The sequence below is a fragment of the Bos indicus genome, chromosome 17, assembly GCF_029378745.1.
Source record: "Bos indicus isolate NIAB-ARS_2022 breed Sahiwal x Tharparkar chromosome 17, NIAB-ARS_B.indTharparkar_mat_pri_1.0, whole genome shotgun sequence".
NCBI lineage: Eukaryota > Metazoa > Chordata > Mammalia > Artiodactyla > Bovidae > Bos > Bos indicus.
Genome location: NC_091776.1, coordinates 42444352 through 42458724, shown reverse-complemented (window position 1 = coordinate 42458724; position 14373 = coordinate 42444352). Strand labels below are relative to the sequence as shown.

Sequence of the window (14373 nt, the reverse complement as noted above, 5' to 3'; positions counted from 1 at the left end):
CAACAAAAACTAGCATATAAAAGGGAAATGTATTTTCTCACCAGGGGAGAAGCCTGCCCAACCTAAGTGATCACTACTAACAGCATCAGTGATGAGTGAGGTCAGTAGGCTGCGCCCGTCGCTACAACAGGAGAAGAGCATCACCTTTCCTTGGAACCTTTCCTCCAAACCCATAACCTCAGCATATTCATAGGGAAACATCTGGAAAGCCTAAATCAAGGACTCTTTTACAAAATACCTGACCACCACTCTTCAAAACTGTCAAGGTCATGAAAGACAAAAAAGGAAAAACTCACAGGTTGGAGGAGACTAAGTAAGGTCTGAAGAATGAATACAACGATCACCCTGGAAAGGATCCTGAGCCAGAAAAAGGTCCCAGAGTGAAAACGCCTGCTGCCATCAGTGTAAGTGTGCAGTTCAGTTAATGGTATTGTACGAATGCTGGCTTCTTAGGTATGCAACTATGCTGTGATGACATAAGATGTAACTGAGCGGAAACCTGGGGATATGGAAACTCTCTGGATCATCTTTGTAGAACTGTTTAGTCTAAAGTTACTCCAAATTTTAAATTTTATTTTTAAAGAAGCAAACTATAAAATCAAGAAGCCAGGGCTCTTCTTGTGGTACAGTGGTTAATGAGTCCATCTGCCACAGCAGGGGACACAGGTTCGATTCCCTGGTCTGGGAGATCCTACATGCCACAGAGCAATTAAGCCTGTGCACTGAAACTACTGAAGCCCACGTGCCATACAGCCCAGGCTTCAAAACAAGAGAAGCCACTGCAATGAGAGGCCCGTGCAACACCACCACTGGAGGAGGCCCACACCCAGGAATGAAGAACCAGCACAGTCGAAAATAAAGAAATATAAAAATAAATAAATAAATCTTAAATAAATCCAAGAAGTCAGAGACATCTCCGCGTGTGTTCAATAACATAATAAGAAATAGAAAACAGAGTCTGAAAGAACTGAATGGAAGAAAGAAATCATTTTAAAAAACCATATCATTTTTTGGATAAATCTAAATTAATTTCCAGAATAATTATTAAACAAAGATCTTAGGAAGTTTGCAAGATGTAAGATTGATACTAAAATGGATTCATTTTGATATTTGGCAAAACTAATACAATTATGTAAAGTTTAAAAATAAAATAAAATTAAAAAAAAATGGATCGCATTACTTTACACCAGCAATACACAATTAGAAATGTAATTTTTAAAAAGGGATTTTAGCAGCCACCTCTAAAGACCATAAGAACCATATTGCATAGAAACCTGGAATATTATGTCCAGTGAAGTGAAAGTCACTCAGTCATGTCCAACTCTTTGCGACTCCGTAGACTATACAGTCCATGGAATTCTCTAGGCCAGAATATTGGAGTGGGAGCCTTTCCCTTATCCAGGAGATCTTCCCAACCCAGGGATTGAACCCAGGTCTCCTACATTACAAGTGGATTCTTTACCAGCTGAGACACAAGGGAACTGAATGTGGTCAAGTAGGAGATAGCAAGATTGAACATCGGAATCTTGGGAATCAGTGAACTAAGATGGACAGGAATCGGCAAATTTAATTCAAATGACCATTTATTTGACCTTTATAATGACCTTTATTTGAATAAAGGCAAGAATCCTTTAGAAGAAATGGAGTAGCCCTCATAGTCAACAAAAGAGTCCAAAATGCAGTACTTGGGAGTGAATTAAAAAATGACAGAATAATCTTGTTTTATTTCTAAAGCAAACCATTCAACATCACACTAATCCAAGTCTATGCCTCAAGCACTGATGCCGAAGAAGCTAAAGTTGACTGATTCTAAAAGACCTAACAACACCTAGAATCAACACCAAAAAAAAAAATGTCCTTTAAATCACAGGGGACTGGATGTCCTTTGAATCATAGTAGGAAGTCAAGAGATACTTGGAGTAACAGGCAAGTTTGGCCTTGAAGTACAAAATGAAGCAGGGCAAAGGCTAACAGAGTTTTGTCAAGAGGACATGCTGATAATAGCAAACACCTTTTTCCAGCAATGCAAGAGACAACTCTACACATGTACACACCAGATGGTCAACACAGAAATCAGACTTATCATGTTCTTTGCAGCCAAAGATGGAGAAGCTCTACACAGTCAGCAAAAACAAGACCTGGAGCTGACTGTGGCTCAGATCATGAGCTTCTTACTGTAAGATTCAGTCTTAAATTGAAGAAAGTAGGGAAAACCACTAGACTACTCAGGTATGACCTAAATCAAATCCCATATGATTATACAGAGGAGGTGACAAATAGATTCAGGGGATTAATTATGGTAGACAAAGTGTTTGAAGAACCATGGGCAGAGGTTTACAACATTGTACAGAAGGCAGTATTTAAAACCATCTCAAAGAAAAAAAAAAAATGCAAGATGGCAAAGACGTTGTCTGAGGAGGCTTTAAAAATAGCAGCGAAGAGAAGAGAAAGGGTAAGATATACCCTACTGAATGCAGAGTTCAAGAGAGGAGCAAAGAGAGATGAGAAGGCCTTCTTCAACAAACAACGCAAAGAAACAGAGGAAGACAATAAAATGGGAAAGACTGGAGATTACTTCAAGAAAATTGGTGATATCAAGGGAATATTTCATGGAAGGATGGGCAAAATAAAGGACAGAAACAGGAAGGACCTAAAAGAAGCAGAAGAGATTAGGAAGAGGTGGCAAGAATACACAGAACTATACAAAACTATCTTTATGACCCAGATAATTGCAATGGTGGGGTCACACACCTGAAGCCAGATATCCTAGAGTGTGAAGTCAAGTGGGCCATTGCTGTGAACAGAACTACTGAAGGTGATGAAATTCCAGCTGAGCTATTGTAAATCCTGTAAGATGATGTCGTGCAAGTGCTGCATTCAATATATCAACAAATTTGGAAAACTCAGCAGTGGCCACAGGACTGGAAAAGTCAGTTTTCATTCCAATCCCAAAGAAGGGCAAAGGCAACTAATGTTCAAACTACTGTACAAATGTCCTCATTTCATATGCTAGCAAAGTTATGCTCAAAGTCATTCAAGCTAGGCTTCAGCAGTAAGTGAACCAAGTACTTCTAGATGTACAAGTTAGATTTAGAAAAGGCAGAGGAACCAGAGATCAAATTGCCAATATTCAGTTGGATCATGGAAAAAACAAGGGAATTCCAGAAAAACATCTACTTCTGCTTCCTTAACCATTCTGAAGCCTTTGACTGTCTGGATCACAACAAACTGGAAATTCTTAATGAGATGGGAATACCAGACCACATTACCTGTCTCCTGAGAAACCTGTATGCAGGAAGCAACAGTTAGAACTGGACATGAAACAGCTGACTGGTTCTAAATTTGGAAGGAGTATGACAAGGCTGTATACTGTCACCCTGCTCATTTAACTTCTATGCAGACTATACAATGCTAAATGCCAAGCTGGATGAAGCATAGCCACAATCAAGATTGCTAGCAGAAATATCAACAACCTCAGATATGCAGATAATACCATTCTCAGTTCAGTTCAGTTCAGTTGCTCAGTCGTGTCCGACTCTCTGCGACCCCATGAACCGCAGCACGCCAGGCCTCCCTGTCCATCACCAACTCCCGGAGTTCACTCAGACTCATGTCCATCGAGTCAGATGCCATCCAGCCATCTCATCCTCTGTCGTCCCCTTCTCCTCCTGCCTCCAATCCCTCCCAGCATCACAGTCTTTTCCAATGAGTCAACTCTTCGCATGAGCTGGCCAAAGTACTGGAGTTTCAGCTTTAGCATCATTCCTTCCAAAGAAATCCCAGGCCTGATCTCCTTCAGAATGGACTGGTTGGATCTCCTTGCAGTCCAAGGGATTCTCAAGAGTCTTCTCCAACCCCACAGTTCAAAAGCATCAATTCTTCGGCGCTCAGCCTTCTTCACAGTCCAACTCTCACATCCATACATGACCACAGGAAAATCCATAGCCTTGACTAGACGAACCTTTGTTGGCAAAGTAATGTCTCTGCTTTTCAATATGCTATCTAGGTTGGACACAACTCTCCTTCCAAGGAGCAAACGTCTTTTAATTTCATGGCTGCAGTCACCATCTGCAGTGATTTTGGAGCCCCCAAAAATAAAGTCTGACAGTGTTTCCACTGTTTCCCCATCTATTTCCCATGAAGTGATGGGACCGGATGCCATGATCTTCGTTTCTAATAGTAGGTTAAAAGTCAAGAGGAATAAAGAGCCTCTTGTTGAGGATGGAAGAGCAGAGTGAAAAATCTGGCTTAAAACTCAACATTCAAAAAATGAAGATTGTGGCATCCTATCCCATCATTTTGTGGCAAATAGAAGGGGAACAAGTAGAAGCAGTGACAGATTCTATATTTTTCAGCTCCAAAATCACTGGGAACAGTGACTACAGCCATGAAATTAAAAGATGCTTGCTCTTTGGAAGGAAAGCTATGACAAACCCAGACAGTGTATTAAAAATCAGAGACATCACTTTTCCAACAAAGGTCCATCTAGTCAAATCTATGGCTTTTCCAGTAGTCATGTATGGATGTGAGGGCTGGACCATACAGAAGGTTGCTGCTGCTGCTAAGTCGCTTCAGTCGTGTCCGACTCTGTGCGACCCCATAGACGGCAGCCCACCAGGCTCCTCTGTCCCTGGGATTCTCCAGGCCAGAACACTGGAGTGGGTTGCCATTTCCTTCTCCAATGCATGAAAGTGAAAAGCGAAAGTGAAGTCGCTCAGTCGTGCCCGACTCTTCATGACCCCATGGACTGCAGCCCACCAGGCTCCTCCGTCCATGGGATTTTTCCAGGCAAGAGTACTGGAGTGGGGTGCCATTGCCTTCTCCGACAGAAGGTTGAGTGCCAATGAATTGATGCTTCTGAATTGTGTTTCTGGAGAAGACTCTCGAGAGTCCCTTGGACTGCAAGGAGATCAAACCAGTCAATCTTAAAGGAAATCAATCCTGAATATTCTTTGGAAGGACTGCTGCAGAAGCTGAAGCTCTAATATTCTGGCTATCTGATACAAAGATACAACTCATTAGAAAAGTGCCTGATGTTGGGAAAGATTGAAGGAAAAAGGAGAAGGGGTAGCAGAGGATGAGATGGTTAGATAGCACCACCAATTCAATGGACATGAATTTGAGCAATACCCAGGAGACAGTGGAGGAGAAAGGAAGCTGGCATGCTACAGTGCATGGGGTCACAAGAGTTGGACATGACTTAGCAAATGTACAACCACATAGAGATCATAGAAATTAAATAATGGTGCTTCATATTTCTATAAAGAATAGTTTAAAACTGTACAGACAACAAACAATACCTAGATAGCTGCAGATGCATAGAGTTCTCAATGACAAAGATTCTTTACTATAAGGATGTCAATTCTTTTCAAAATGATCTATAGATACCACACAATTTCAATGAAATTGAAACAGGAGGTTTCAAGGAACTTGTTTGTAAAAAAAAAAAATACAGTGAAAAGTAAAACACTGAGGATGCTCCAAAAGGAGGAAAACAAAGTGACTTCCCTATCACCCAGCTTCTATAAGGCTACTGTAATTAAGGGAGTATTAACTCGGTACACAGAAGGACAAAATAAAGCCAGAGAAAGAAGAGAGAACCCAGAAACAGACCACATCAGATACAAAATCTGACCTGCAAGTTAGCTGGCCTTTTTCATTGCAGGAAAGTTTGACTATTAAATATATAGTGTCAGGACACTATCAGATGCCCTAGTGAAAAACCTCTCATAGACAAAATAAATTACAGATGGATCAAGGACTTAAATATGAAAACCAAAATTTAAACAGCCAGAGAGTTCAGTAAAATCTGGGCAAAAGTCACGAGCAGGCATTTCACAGTAAAGGATTTCTGAGCAGCCAATAACAATACGAACATTTTCAATCTCATTGGTAGGAAGGAGAAACAAAATTTTACAATGAGGTATAATTTTATACGTATCCTTCTACCCAGAATTAAATGATTGCCAGTTCAAAAGCTTGCAAAGAATGCAGAAAAATAAATTTCACATATTGTTGGTAGAACTGTAAACTGGTCACTTTTAGAAATAATTTAACTCTACCTCATAAAGCTAAAAATATTAATGTCTTAAGAACGTAATACCATTGTTAGCTATAAATGCCAAGAAACACTTCTTGCACTTTTGGACAAGAAAAGCTGGAAGTAAGCCAAGGCTTCATCAGCGCAGAAGAGAAAAGGTTGCCTAATTATATAATGGATACTGTACACCATGGAAGGCAAACTATCTGATCTCTCTGAGTCCACATGAACTTGGAAAACCTCATGTTGCCGAGTTCTGCTGTTTTCACATGCACATCATCATAAAAGTAAACACACAGTATTATCACATTGATAGATACTTCAAAACAGACAAAAGTATATTTAAAATTATAGGATAATACATAGGGAGATAAGTACACATGATAAAATTATTTAGAAAATTGAGAGACCAGGTTTAAAAAATTAGGAAAATGATTTATGTTTGCAGGAATAATAAGAAATCCAGGAGATGCAAAAGGAAAGGATTTCAGAACTATTGGAAGAGTAACTTTTCTTAAGTCTCATACTGAGTGAAATTGAGTCACAGGGGCATTCTGGACAAGTTTATTTTTATGATCTAACTACCAACATGCATCACTCACACACACACACACACGCATACAACCCGCCACCTCTCCTGGCACACACTGTCAGGCGCCCAGGTATAACATGGCCCTCCTGGCACTGCCCTGTGGGAATGGAACTCCTGCCACTGTCACCCACCCTGGGCCTGGGAACCTCAAGCCTGCCGTCTGTGGTCACAGGCCACGAGACTGCTGTAGGTTAACTTGCTACTTTGCAAAGAGGGCCAGATCTTAAACTCTGCAATTTCTACAACATTATGGAATACTCCACATGAAAAGAAGGCAAGAGGTGCAGAAGAGAATGGTGAAAACCACTTCTGTGATTGTTAGGAAAATGGACTTTAGCATGTGTTGAGTTACAAACTATGAATGAGATGCAGGGTTGCTATTTTATTTCTCTGGCCCATTTGCTTATCTATAAAATGAAGGGTTGAATAGCACCATCTCCAAAAATAGCTAGAATAACTTCTTGTTTTCCAGGCTTAAGTTTAGAGATGTTAGAGGAAAAATTAACCTTAAATGCGGCTATCCACAGAAAGAAGAAATTGGAAAAAAGTAACTACATATACAAAGGTTAAAGATACAAATTGTGATGACAGTGAAGTATAAAGTTTATTTTATCTGTATTGAAATATTTATCTGTAATATACCATAAAGCGAAAATTCTCTTTTAACTTGTATATCAAAGGGAAAATAAAGACCCTCACGAAGAAGCTCAAGTAAAATATTTTCATGATATACAAATGCCAATGAAGTGAAAAATCTTCCATAAGACCACCCAACCTTGACAAGTGTATTCACATAGGATTTAAAGAGTAATATTTGTATGACATACGGTAGGTGGTCTTTTGCATGGGTGAAATATTCCAGCTGACTTTAGTTCATGAAAGCTTCTAGGAGAATTATGATAAATGTCTACCTAGTCAACTATAATACAAATCTAAATTTCTAATTCTGCTTTCAGAATTGTATTTCTTTCTTATGATATTCAAACTTATGAGTCCCGTGTGTGTGTGTGTATGTGTGTGTGTATCTGTGTGTGTCCCTGTAGATATAGGATGCTATGGGTAATACATATCCATGGATACTATTCTTTCTTTTAATAGCTTACTGTTTATTGTATTGATTTGGTTATGAGGAAGTTTAAAAGTAAAATTTTTGGCACTAATGGTAACTCTGGCACAACTTACATTCCTTTATTTGGTTTTTTACTCTATTCTATATTTTAAATTGCTTTACTCTATATGCATTTTTTTGCCATACATTACCTCAAACTATTTTCAGAAGTAGATGGAAACATAGCTTAAACAAGGATGTAAATTTCTTGGATGATCAGAAAAATATAAGAGGACAAAAGATGGCATTTAAAAATCACACACTCAGAATGAAGCATCCTGAAAGACTGTAACAGTTGTTACTTTGTTGGAATTTCAAGTATGATAACTTACTTGCATATGTCATCTTCTGGGTCTTCAAGCCCAAATCTCTCATCAAATGTGAGCTGTATCCACACATTTTCTTCTACTGCTACTAATCTCCATACCAAGTCCATATTTCTTGGATAAGTATGAGGAAACCTTGGGCTGTGAATACTTCCATTAGTAGACACAGTAATAATTCTCTCATGCTGGGGATCTTGTACACCTAAAAGTAGAACCAGAAGCAAAGACACACACTTAGAATAGATGTCAAAAATTATGGGTTTCAAAATAACTTCAGGAAAAAAAGGTATCTGATACAAGTCCAAAGTTTCCCATGAACTGTAATTACTAAATGATCTCAACCCTTAAATGACCTTGAAAGAAGAAATGAGGTCAAAGCAGTCGTGTCAATATCTTATATGGGAATTATCAGCAGTCTACAAAGATAAGAAATTATAAGAAATGTTGCAAGGCTTCTCAGTGACTTTAAAAGGCTAACCTAAATTTTAAATATCTAAGAGGCAAATACAGTATAAAATAGTTTCCAAGTTTATTAGGCATGGCAACATTTTACATCGTGAAATGCCAAAATACATTGTTAATAATATCTCTTACTTCTGATTAGATTGTTGGGGAGAAATGAGGGGTAAGGAAAATCAGTATTGTTAAGAAAAAAGTGTTCTTTTTTTTTAAATTGAAATAGTTGATTTACAAAGTTTCAGTATAACAAAGTGATTCTGCTATATATGTATGTATATACACATTTTCAGATACTTTTTTGTTTTAAAATATTGAATACAGTTACCTCTGCTATATAATAGGTCCTTGTTGGTTATCTATTTTATACACAAGTGCATAGAGACAAAATTGTTCTTATGTCCACCCATTTAAGAGTTGATATTGAGGGGAAACACATGACGATATTTGGGAAATGAGCAGCTGTTAATCTACAAAAACAAAATCTAAGAAGTAAGATATTTGTGCCCTTTCAGGTTATGAAGATTCAATCCATTAAGTTTGCTAAATCCTAGTAAAAACAAAACAAAGCAAAACAAAGCAAAAAAAAAATCACAAAAACCTTTAAAACAATCTTTAATTCAATTTCTAAAACAATTTAAAAGGCTTGAACTGGACCATGAACACAAAGTACTGTGCACGGCATAATACCTGACACTTTTTTGTTCAACTTTGATGCACTCATAATGCCAGAACAGTCATTTTAAACTATACCAATACCTTAACTGCTGTCATGACTAAGAGATATGCTTCATAAGACTGAATTTTGTATTTGTGGTATTATACAGAGAGAAGAATATCATTACTTTATAAGCACCATTTTCCCTTTATTTGTCCTTCTCCCAATTTCCAGGCTCAACATACATGTAGTTGCTTGTGGAAATATGAAAAGTTCCTCATTTTATTGACTCCTTTTAGATATGTTTCATCAAACTTTGCAATACAGATTTGTCTAAGGCCTTTTAGGTCATATGACATTTTATACTAAATTACATTTTTCTTCTCTCTTCTTTTTTTCTTTCTATTACAGTTTTCTGCCTTTTCCTCTTTGATTCTTTCACTTCCAAACCCTAATTCTCTCTTTTTTAAAATTGCAATATAATTGATTTACAGTATTGTGTTAGTTTCTAGTTTCGGGTATACAGCAAAGTGATTCAGTTATATATTCTTTTCCAGATTCTTTTTCACTATGGGTAATTACCAGATATAGAATACAGCTCCCTGTGCTATAGTGTAGGTGCTTGCTGTTTATCTCTTTAAACACAGTTTTGTGTATCTACTAATCTTAATTCCCTTTTAACCAATGGAATGGACTTCTAGTGCTCAACTGCCTCTTCAGTATTTAAACTTCATTCACTCTGCCCATGATTTCACACCAATAACCTCGCTTCTTGCTCTGGAAGGCAGACACTAAGGTGATCTCCCGCCACCCTGTGTCTTTCATGTGTGCATGAACCCCTGCCTTGATTTCAACCAGAAACTGTGAAAAGGATGGAGCATTACTCCCATGATCAGATCAGTTAACTCTGAACTGATCATAAATTAGATTATAGGGGGAGCTGAACCTAAACAGGAAAAGCCCTGAACAGAAGCTGGGCGCTTCCTGATCTTAAGAAATTCAAAGTATGAAAGAGACTGTAGAGGGAGTTCTGTGCTGCCAGCCTTGGAAAGGGAGGAGGTTGCATGCTCAGGATGTGGACAGCTGAGGGGTACTGAATAAGAGGGGGCTCCATCCTAAAGCCTCAGTAGACCTGGATGAATCCAAGGCAGTGTCTCTACCAGTCTCCAGAAAGGAAATCGGGTCTGTCTGATGCCTTGGTTTTTGTCTTGTAAAAACTCAGAGAAAAAGCCCAGTCTCCCAGACCTGAATTTCTGAGCTTCACACCTGAAAGCAAACCAGGGAAGTTTTGCAAAAATTGCAGGTTTCTGGGGATTTCTTACATAACAGTAGATGACTAACACATCTTCTACTGTGCACAAAGCTATTTCGGTTGGAAGTATGTTTCTTTGTCCCTGTTTCTCAATGGCAATTACAGTAATTCTGGCAACTTGTCATTTAGTAGTTATATAACTCAAAATACGTATTTCAACTGATAAAATGCAACTAAATAATACACTCTAAGAAACTTCCAGAATTCAAAAGACAATGTTAAGGATTATTTATTAGTGAGAATATGGTTAGGATTAAAGAATACCTGTTTTCTTGTTAAAATACCTCACATAATAGTAACAAGTTGTAGTTATAGTTCGTAAAGCAGCTTTTTCATTCTTTTAAACCCAGCTGTTTCAACAATGCTTCTGCTAAAGCTGATTTTATATTGTCTAAGACAAGATAAAGACAAATATGATTTCCTTCAAATATATACAGTGCATGTGATGGGGAATATCGTCATATTATGTAAATAGGCCTTTAAGTTCCATGAAATTTTTAAATTGGAAAAGTTAATTATTACTTATAATTACACTTATAATTTGTGTAGATTCTGTCTTATTGGGGGGATAATGCTTGGATTGGCCATTGGTTATATTAATATATATGAAATAATCAATACCTCTCCTACGCACATAATTTAGCACCAGTAATTATTATAAGGGAGAAAGCAATGGCACCCCACTCCAGTACTCTCGCCTAGAAAATCCCATGGATGGAGGAACCTGGTAGGCAGCAGTCCATGGGGTCGCTAGGAGTCACAGAAGGATCTATCAAGTTGGCTGAATTCTCTATACTGACAAATTTTTTAATAAATCAATGACAGTTTGCTATTAAAATTCAGTTAACATATCCTCTTTTTCAAAGATTTCTCTTAGAAGAGATATTTCTCCACTCTCTGAAATTTTAATACAATAACATACATACTATGGAGGTGGATTAGAGTAGTTTATATTAAGAGGCTTTCTCATTTTGGCAACTAATATTTTTTTTAATGAATTAATTTTTTTCCAATCAGATTTATTAAAATGTATTATTTACCCCATTCTGTCTCAAAAAAAGTGCTTTATGTCATCTGAGATACTCTTTACAAATATAGCTGTGTTTATGCTTTCATATGCAATCTAGAAAACTGTGGATTTAAAAGATCTGAATTCTATTTTTATATCTGCAGTCAGAAAAGCCCATAACTAAAATGTACATACTTAAATTATGTTTACATCTTTTTTTCCTTTATAGTTCACAATTTCATTAAACTATAATTAAGCATAATTTAAAGGCTGAAAATCTAGACCTTATTTGTGGTAAAAGAATTGTAAATTTCCTTTTAAGTTAAATTGCTGCTCCCTCCAAATCATCTTGGAATGCAGTGAGGTTTGCCACCAAATACATATGATTTGCACATGACTGTCAACAGTTTATGTAAATCTCAAACAAGTAAGCCTATAATCAACAAGAAAAAAAAAAAAGAAACAACATTTAGGATCTACCAAAATAAGACTGCATTCGTAGTTCTGTTGTTTAAAAATGATCTTTCCAAACATAGAACTTTACTAGGATATCAGGGTTGAGACAAGTACATATTTTGTGACTACTTTACTGAACATTTGCTTTTCCTAAACAATAAGCAGGATATTCAAAGAAAGTACCAAAGAAATGAAACAAATGTTTGGTGGCAAATCATAAAAGTATTTGCAACACTCTACTTCAATGCATCCTAAATAAGAATAAGGCTTGTTTATCCAGATAGGATTAGCATGAAAATACTTACAGACAGTAAATTTTAAAATTTAAAATTAACACTTTTCCTATCCTGCCCAATCCACCTTGAGGTAGGAGTACTGAAAACTAACATGAAATAAAAATTTAAAAAGGACAAGAAAGGAGATTAATCATGTAACTACTGTAAAACTGTTGACTATATATGTTCACATATAATACAGTTACAAAGAGACCTTCCTGGCAGTTCAGTGGTTAGGACTTGGCACCTTCACTATCATGAGCCTGGGTTCAGTCCCTGGTTGGGGAACTGATATCCTGCAAACCATACAGCTTGGTCATCAATTCAGTTATAAAGAATCATTACAGGGATTTCCCTTGTGGTTCAGTGGTTAAGAATCCATCTGCCAAGGTGCGGGACATGGGTTGGATCCCTGGTGCAGGAAGATCCCACATGCCACAGGGAGACCAAGCCTGTGCGCCACAACTACTGACCTGCCGCCTAGAGCCCACGCTCTGCAACAAAAGAAGTCACAACAGTGAGAAGCCTGCACAGCTCAGCTAGAGAGTAGCCCCTGCTCACTGCAACTAGAGAAAGCCAGCACAGCAACCAAGACCCCGCACAGCCAAAAATCACATAAATTAATTTAAAAAATAATCACACATTTGTATATTAACATTAAACATTATTAAATTAAATATGTTAACATTAAAATCAAAGTAGTTTTATACTACTTGGCATACTGGCACATAATTCTTTTAAAGGTATATTCATTATGAAGGAAAGCAGATAGGAATAAGAAAATCATGGAAAGCAATAAAAATTTAATACTTGAAAAAGTCATATTATTTAAAAAAAAATAACATCAAAAAAGAAGTTTGTGGACAAGATATGATCCATAAAGAAAGAGAAACCATCCATGTCCTTCTCCACGCTGATGTTTTAAGTTGACTGTAGTAGAAAAGTCCTGGAGGATTCAGAAGGAGGTAAACAAAAGGGTCTTCAATCTTGGTTTAAAGTTCGGCAGAATTCGGGATCCTGTTAACATAGGCAAGACTGTATAGGAAGATGTCCCTGTAAAGTGGTAGATTTCACAGCTGTCTTATATGATTTTTGATGTGTTTATTTCTAAATATGTTATTTTCAAACTGGGTCAGAAAAGGCATTTCTGTAATACTTGCATCTATTTCCAAATCTTTCCTTGATACATAAACACAGTCAATGTCTTATTTGTGCTTTGCTCTGTTTACTAGTTTTTTTTTTAATTGTAATAAACCTTTATTTTAATCTTGCTAGTTTTCATAAGCCTGTTTCCATTTTCAATCTATTTAAGCCTTAATTAACAAATTTTACTTTTAACAAAAGTTAGTTAAAATCATATGACACATATATACATATGCATATGTATATACATACATGTATATGGTTTGTTTCACTGGCTCCATAAATGGCACCTTTTTGCCTGGAAAATCCAGAGTTATCTCAATTAATGTTTCCTGATTCTGTAGAGAGACAGTATACCTGAACTCCACAGTGCAAATAAATCTCTCTATATAAATTACAAACAATATAGGAGTTTTTCATGCTTAATATTCTAAATTCTGATTATTAGCATAAAAGTACAATAATATGCTAGACAGAAAAATAGGACTCATGTTTTTATTTTGTCATGACTCAATCTACCATTTACATACTATAAAACAATAGCAAATAAAAGAAACACAATCAGAAGTTAGTGCAGTCTACCTCAAACTATTCATGAATTACGTACAAGAACAAATGCTTACTAGGAAAAAATTTCAACGTAGCAGATTGGAATGCAAAAATAAATCAAGAGATACCAGGTGTAACAAGAAAGTTTGATGTTGTAGTGCAAAATGAAACCGGGCAAAAGCTAACAGAGTTTGGCCAAAAGAACACATTGTTCATAGCCAACACCATCTTTCAACAGCACTAGAGATGACTCTGCATGTAGACATCACCAGGTGGTAAACACCAAGATCAGACTGACTATATTCTTTTCAGCTGAAGATGGAGAAGTTCTATACAGTCATCAAAAACAAGATCTGGAGCTGATTTTAGTTCAGATCATCAGCTCCTTTTTGCAGAACTCAGGCTTAAATCAAAGAAAGTAGGGAAAACCACTAGACTATTCAGGTATG

The 14373-nt window shown here is 36.9% G+C and overlaps 1 protein-coding gene across 2 annotated transcripts in view; it reads right to left on the bottom strand.

The window, feature by feature from the left end:
* Positions 1 to 14373, bottom strand: part of PDGFC (platelet derived growth factor C) — a 252731-nt gene that overhangs the window by 102186 nt on the left and 136172 nt on the right. For both annotated transcript variants that reach the window (XM_019977839.2, XM_019977840.2), the window contains exon 2: positions 8073 to 8268. In XM_019977839.2, the coding sequence (XP_019833398.2) occupies positions 8073 to 8268 (196 nt within the window). The remainder of the gene's footprint in view (positions 1 to 8072; positions 8269 to 14373) is intronic.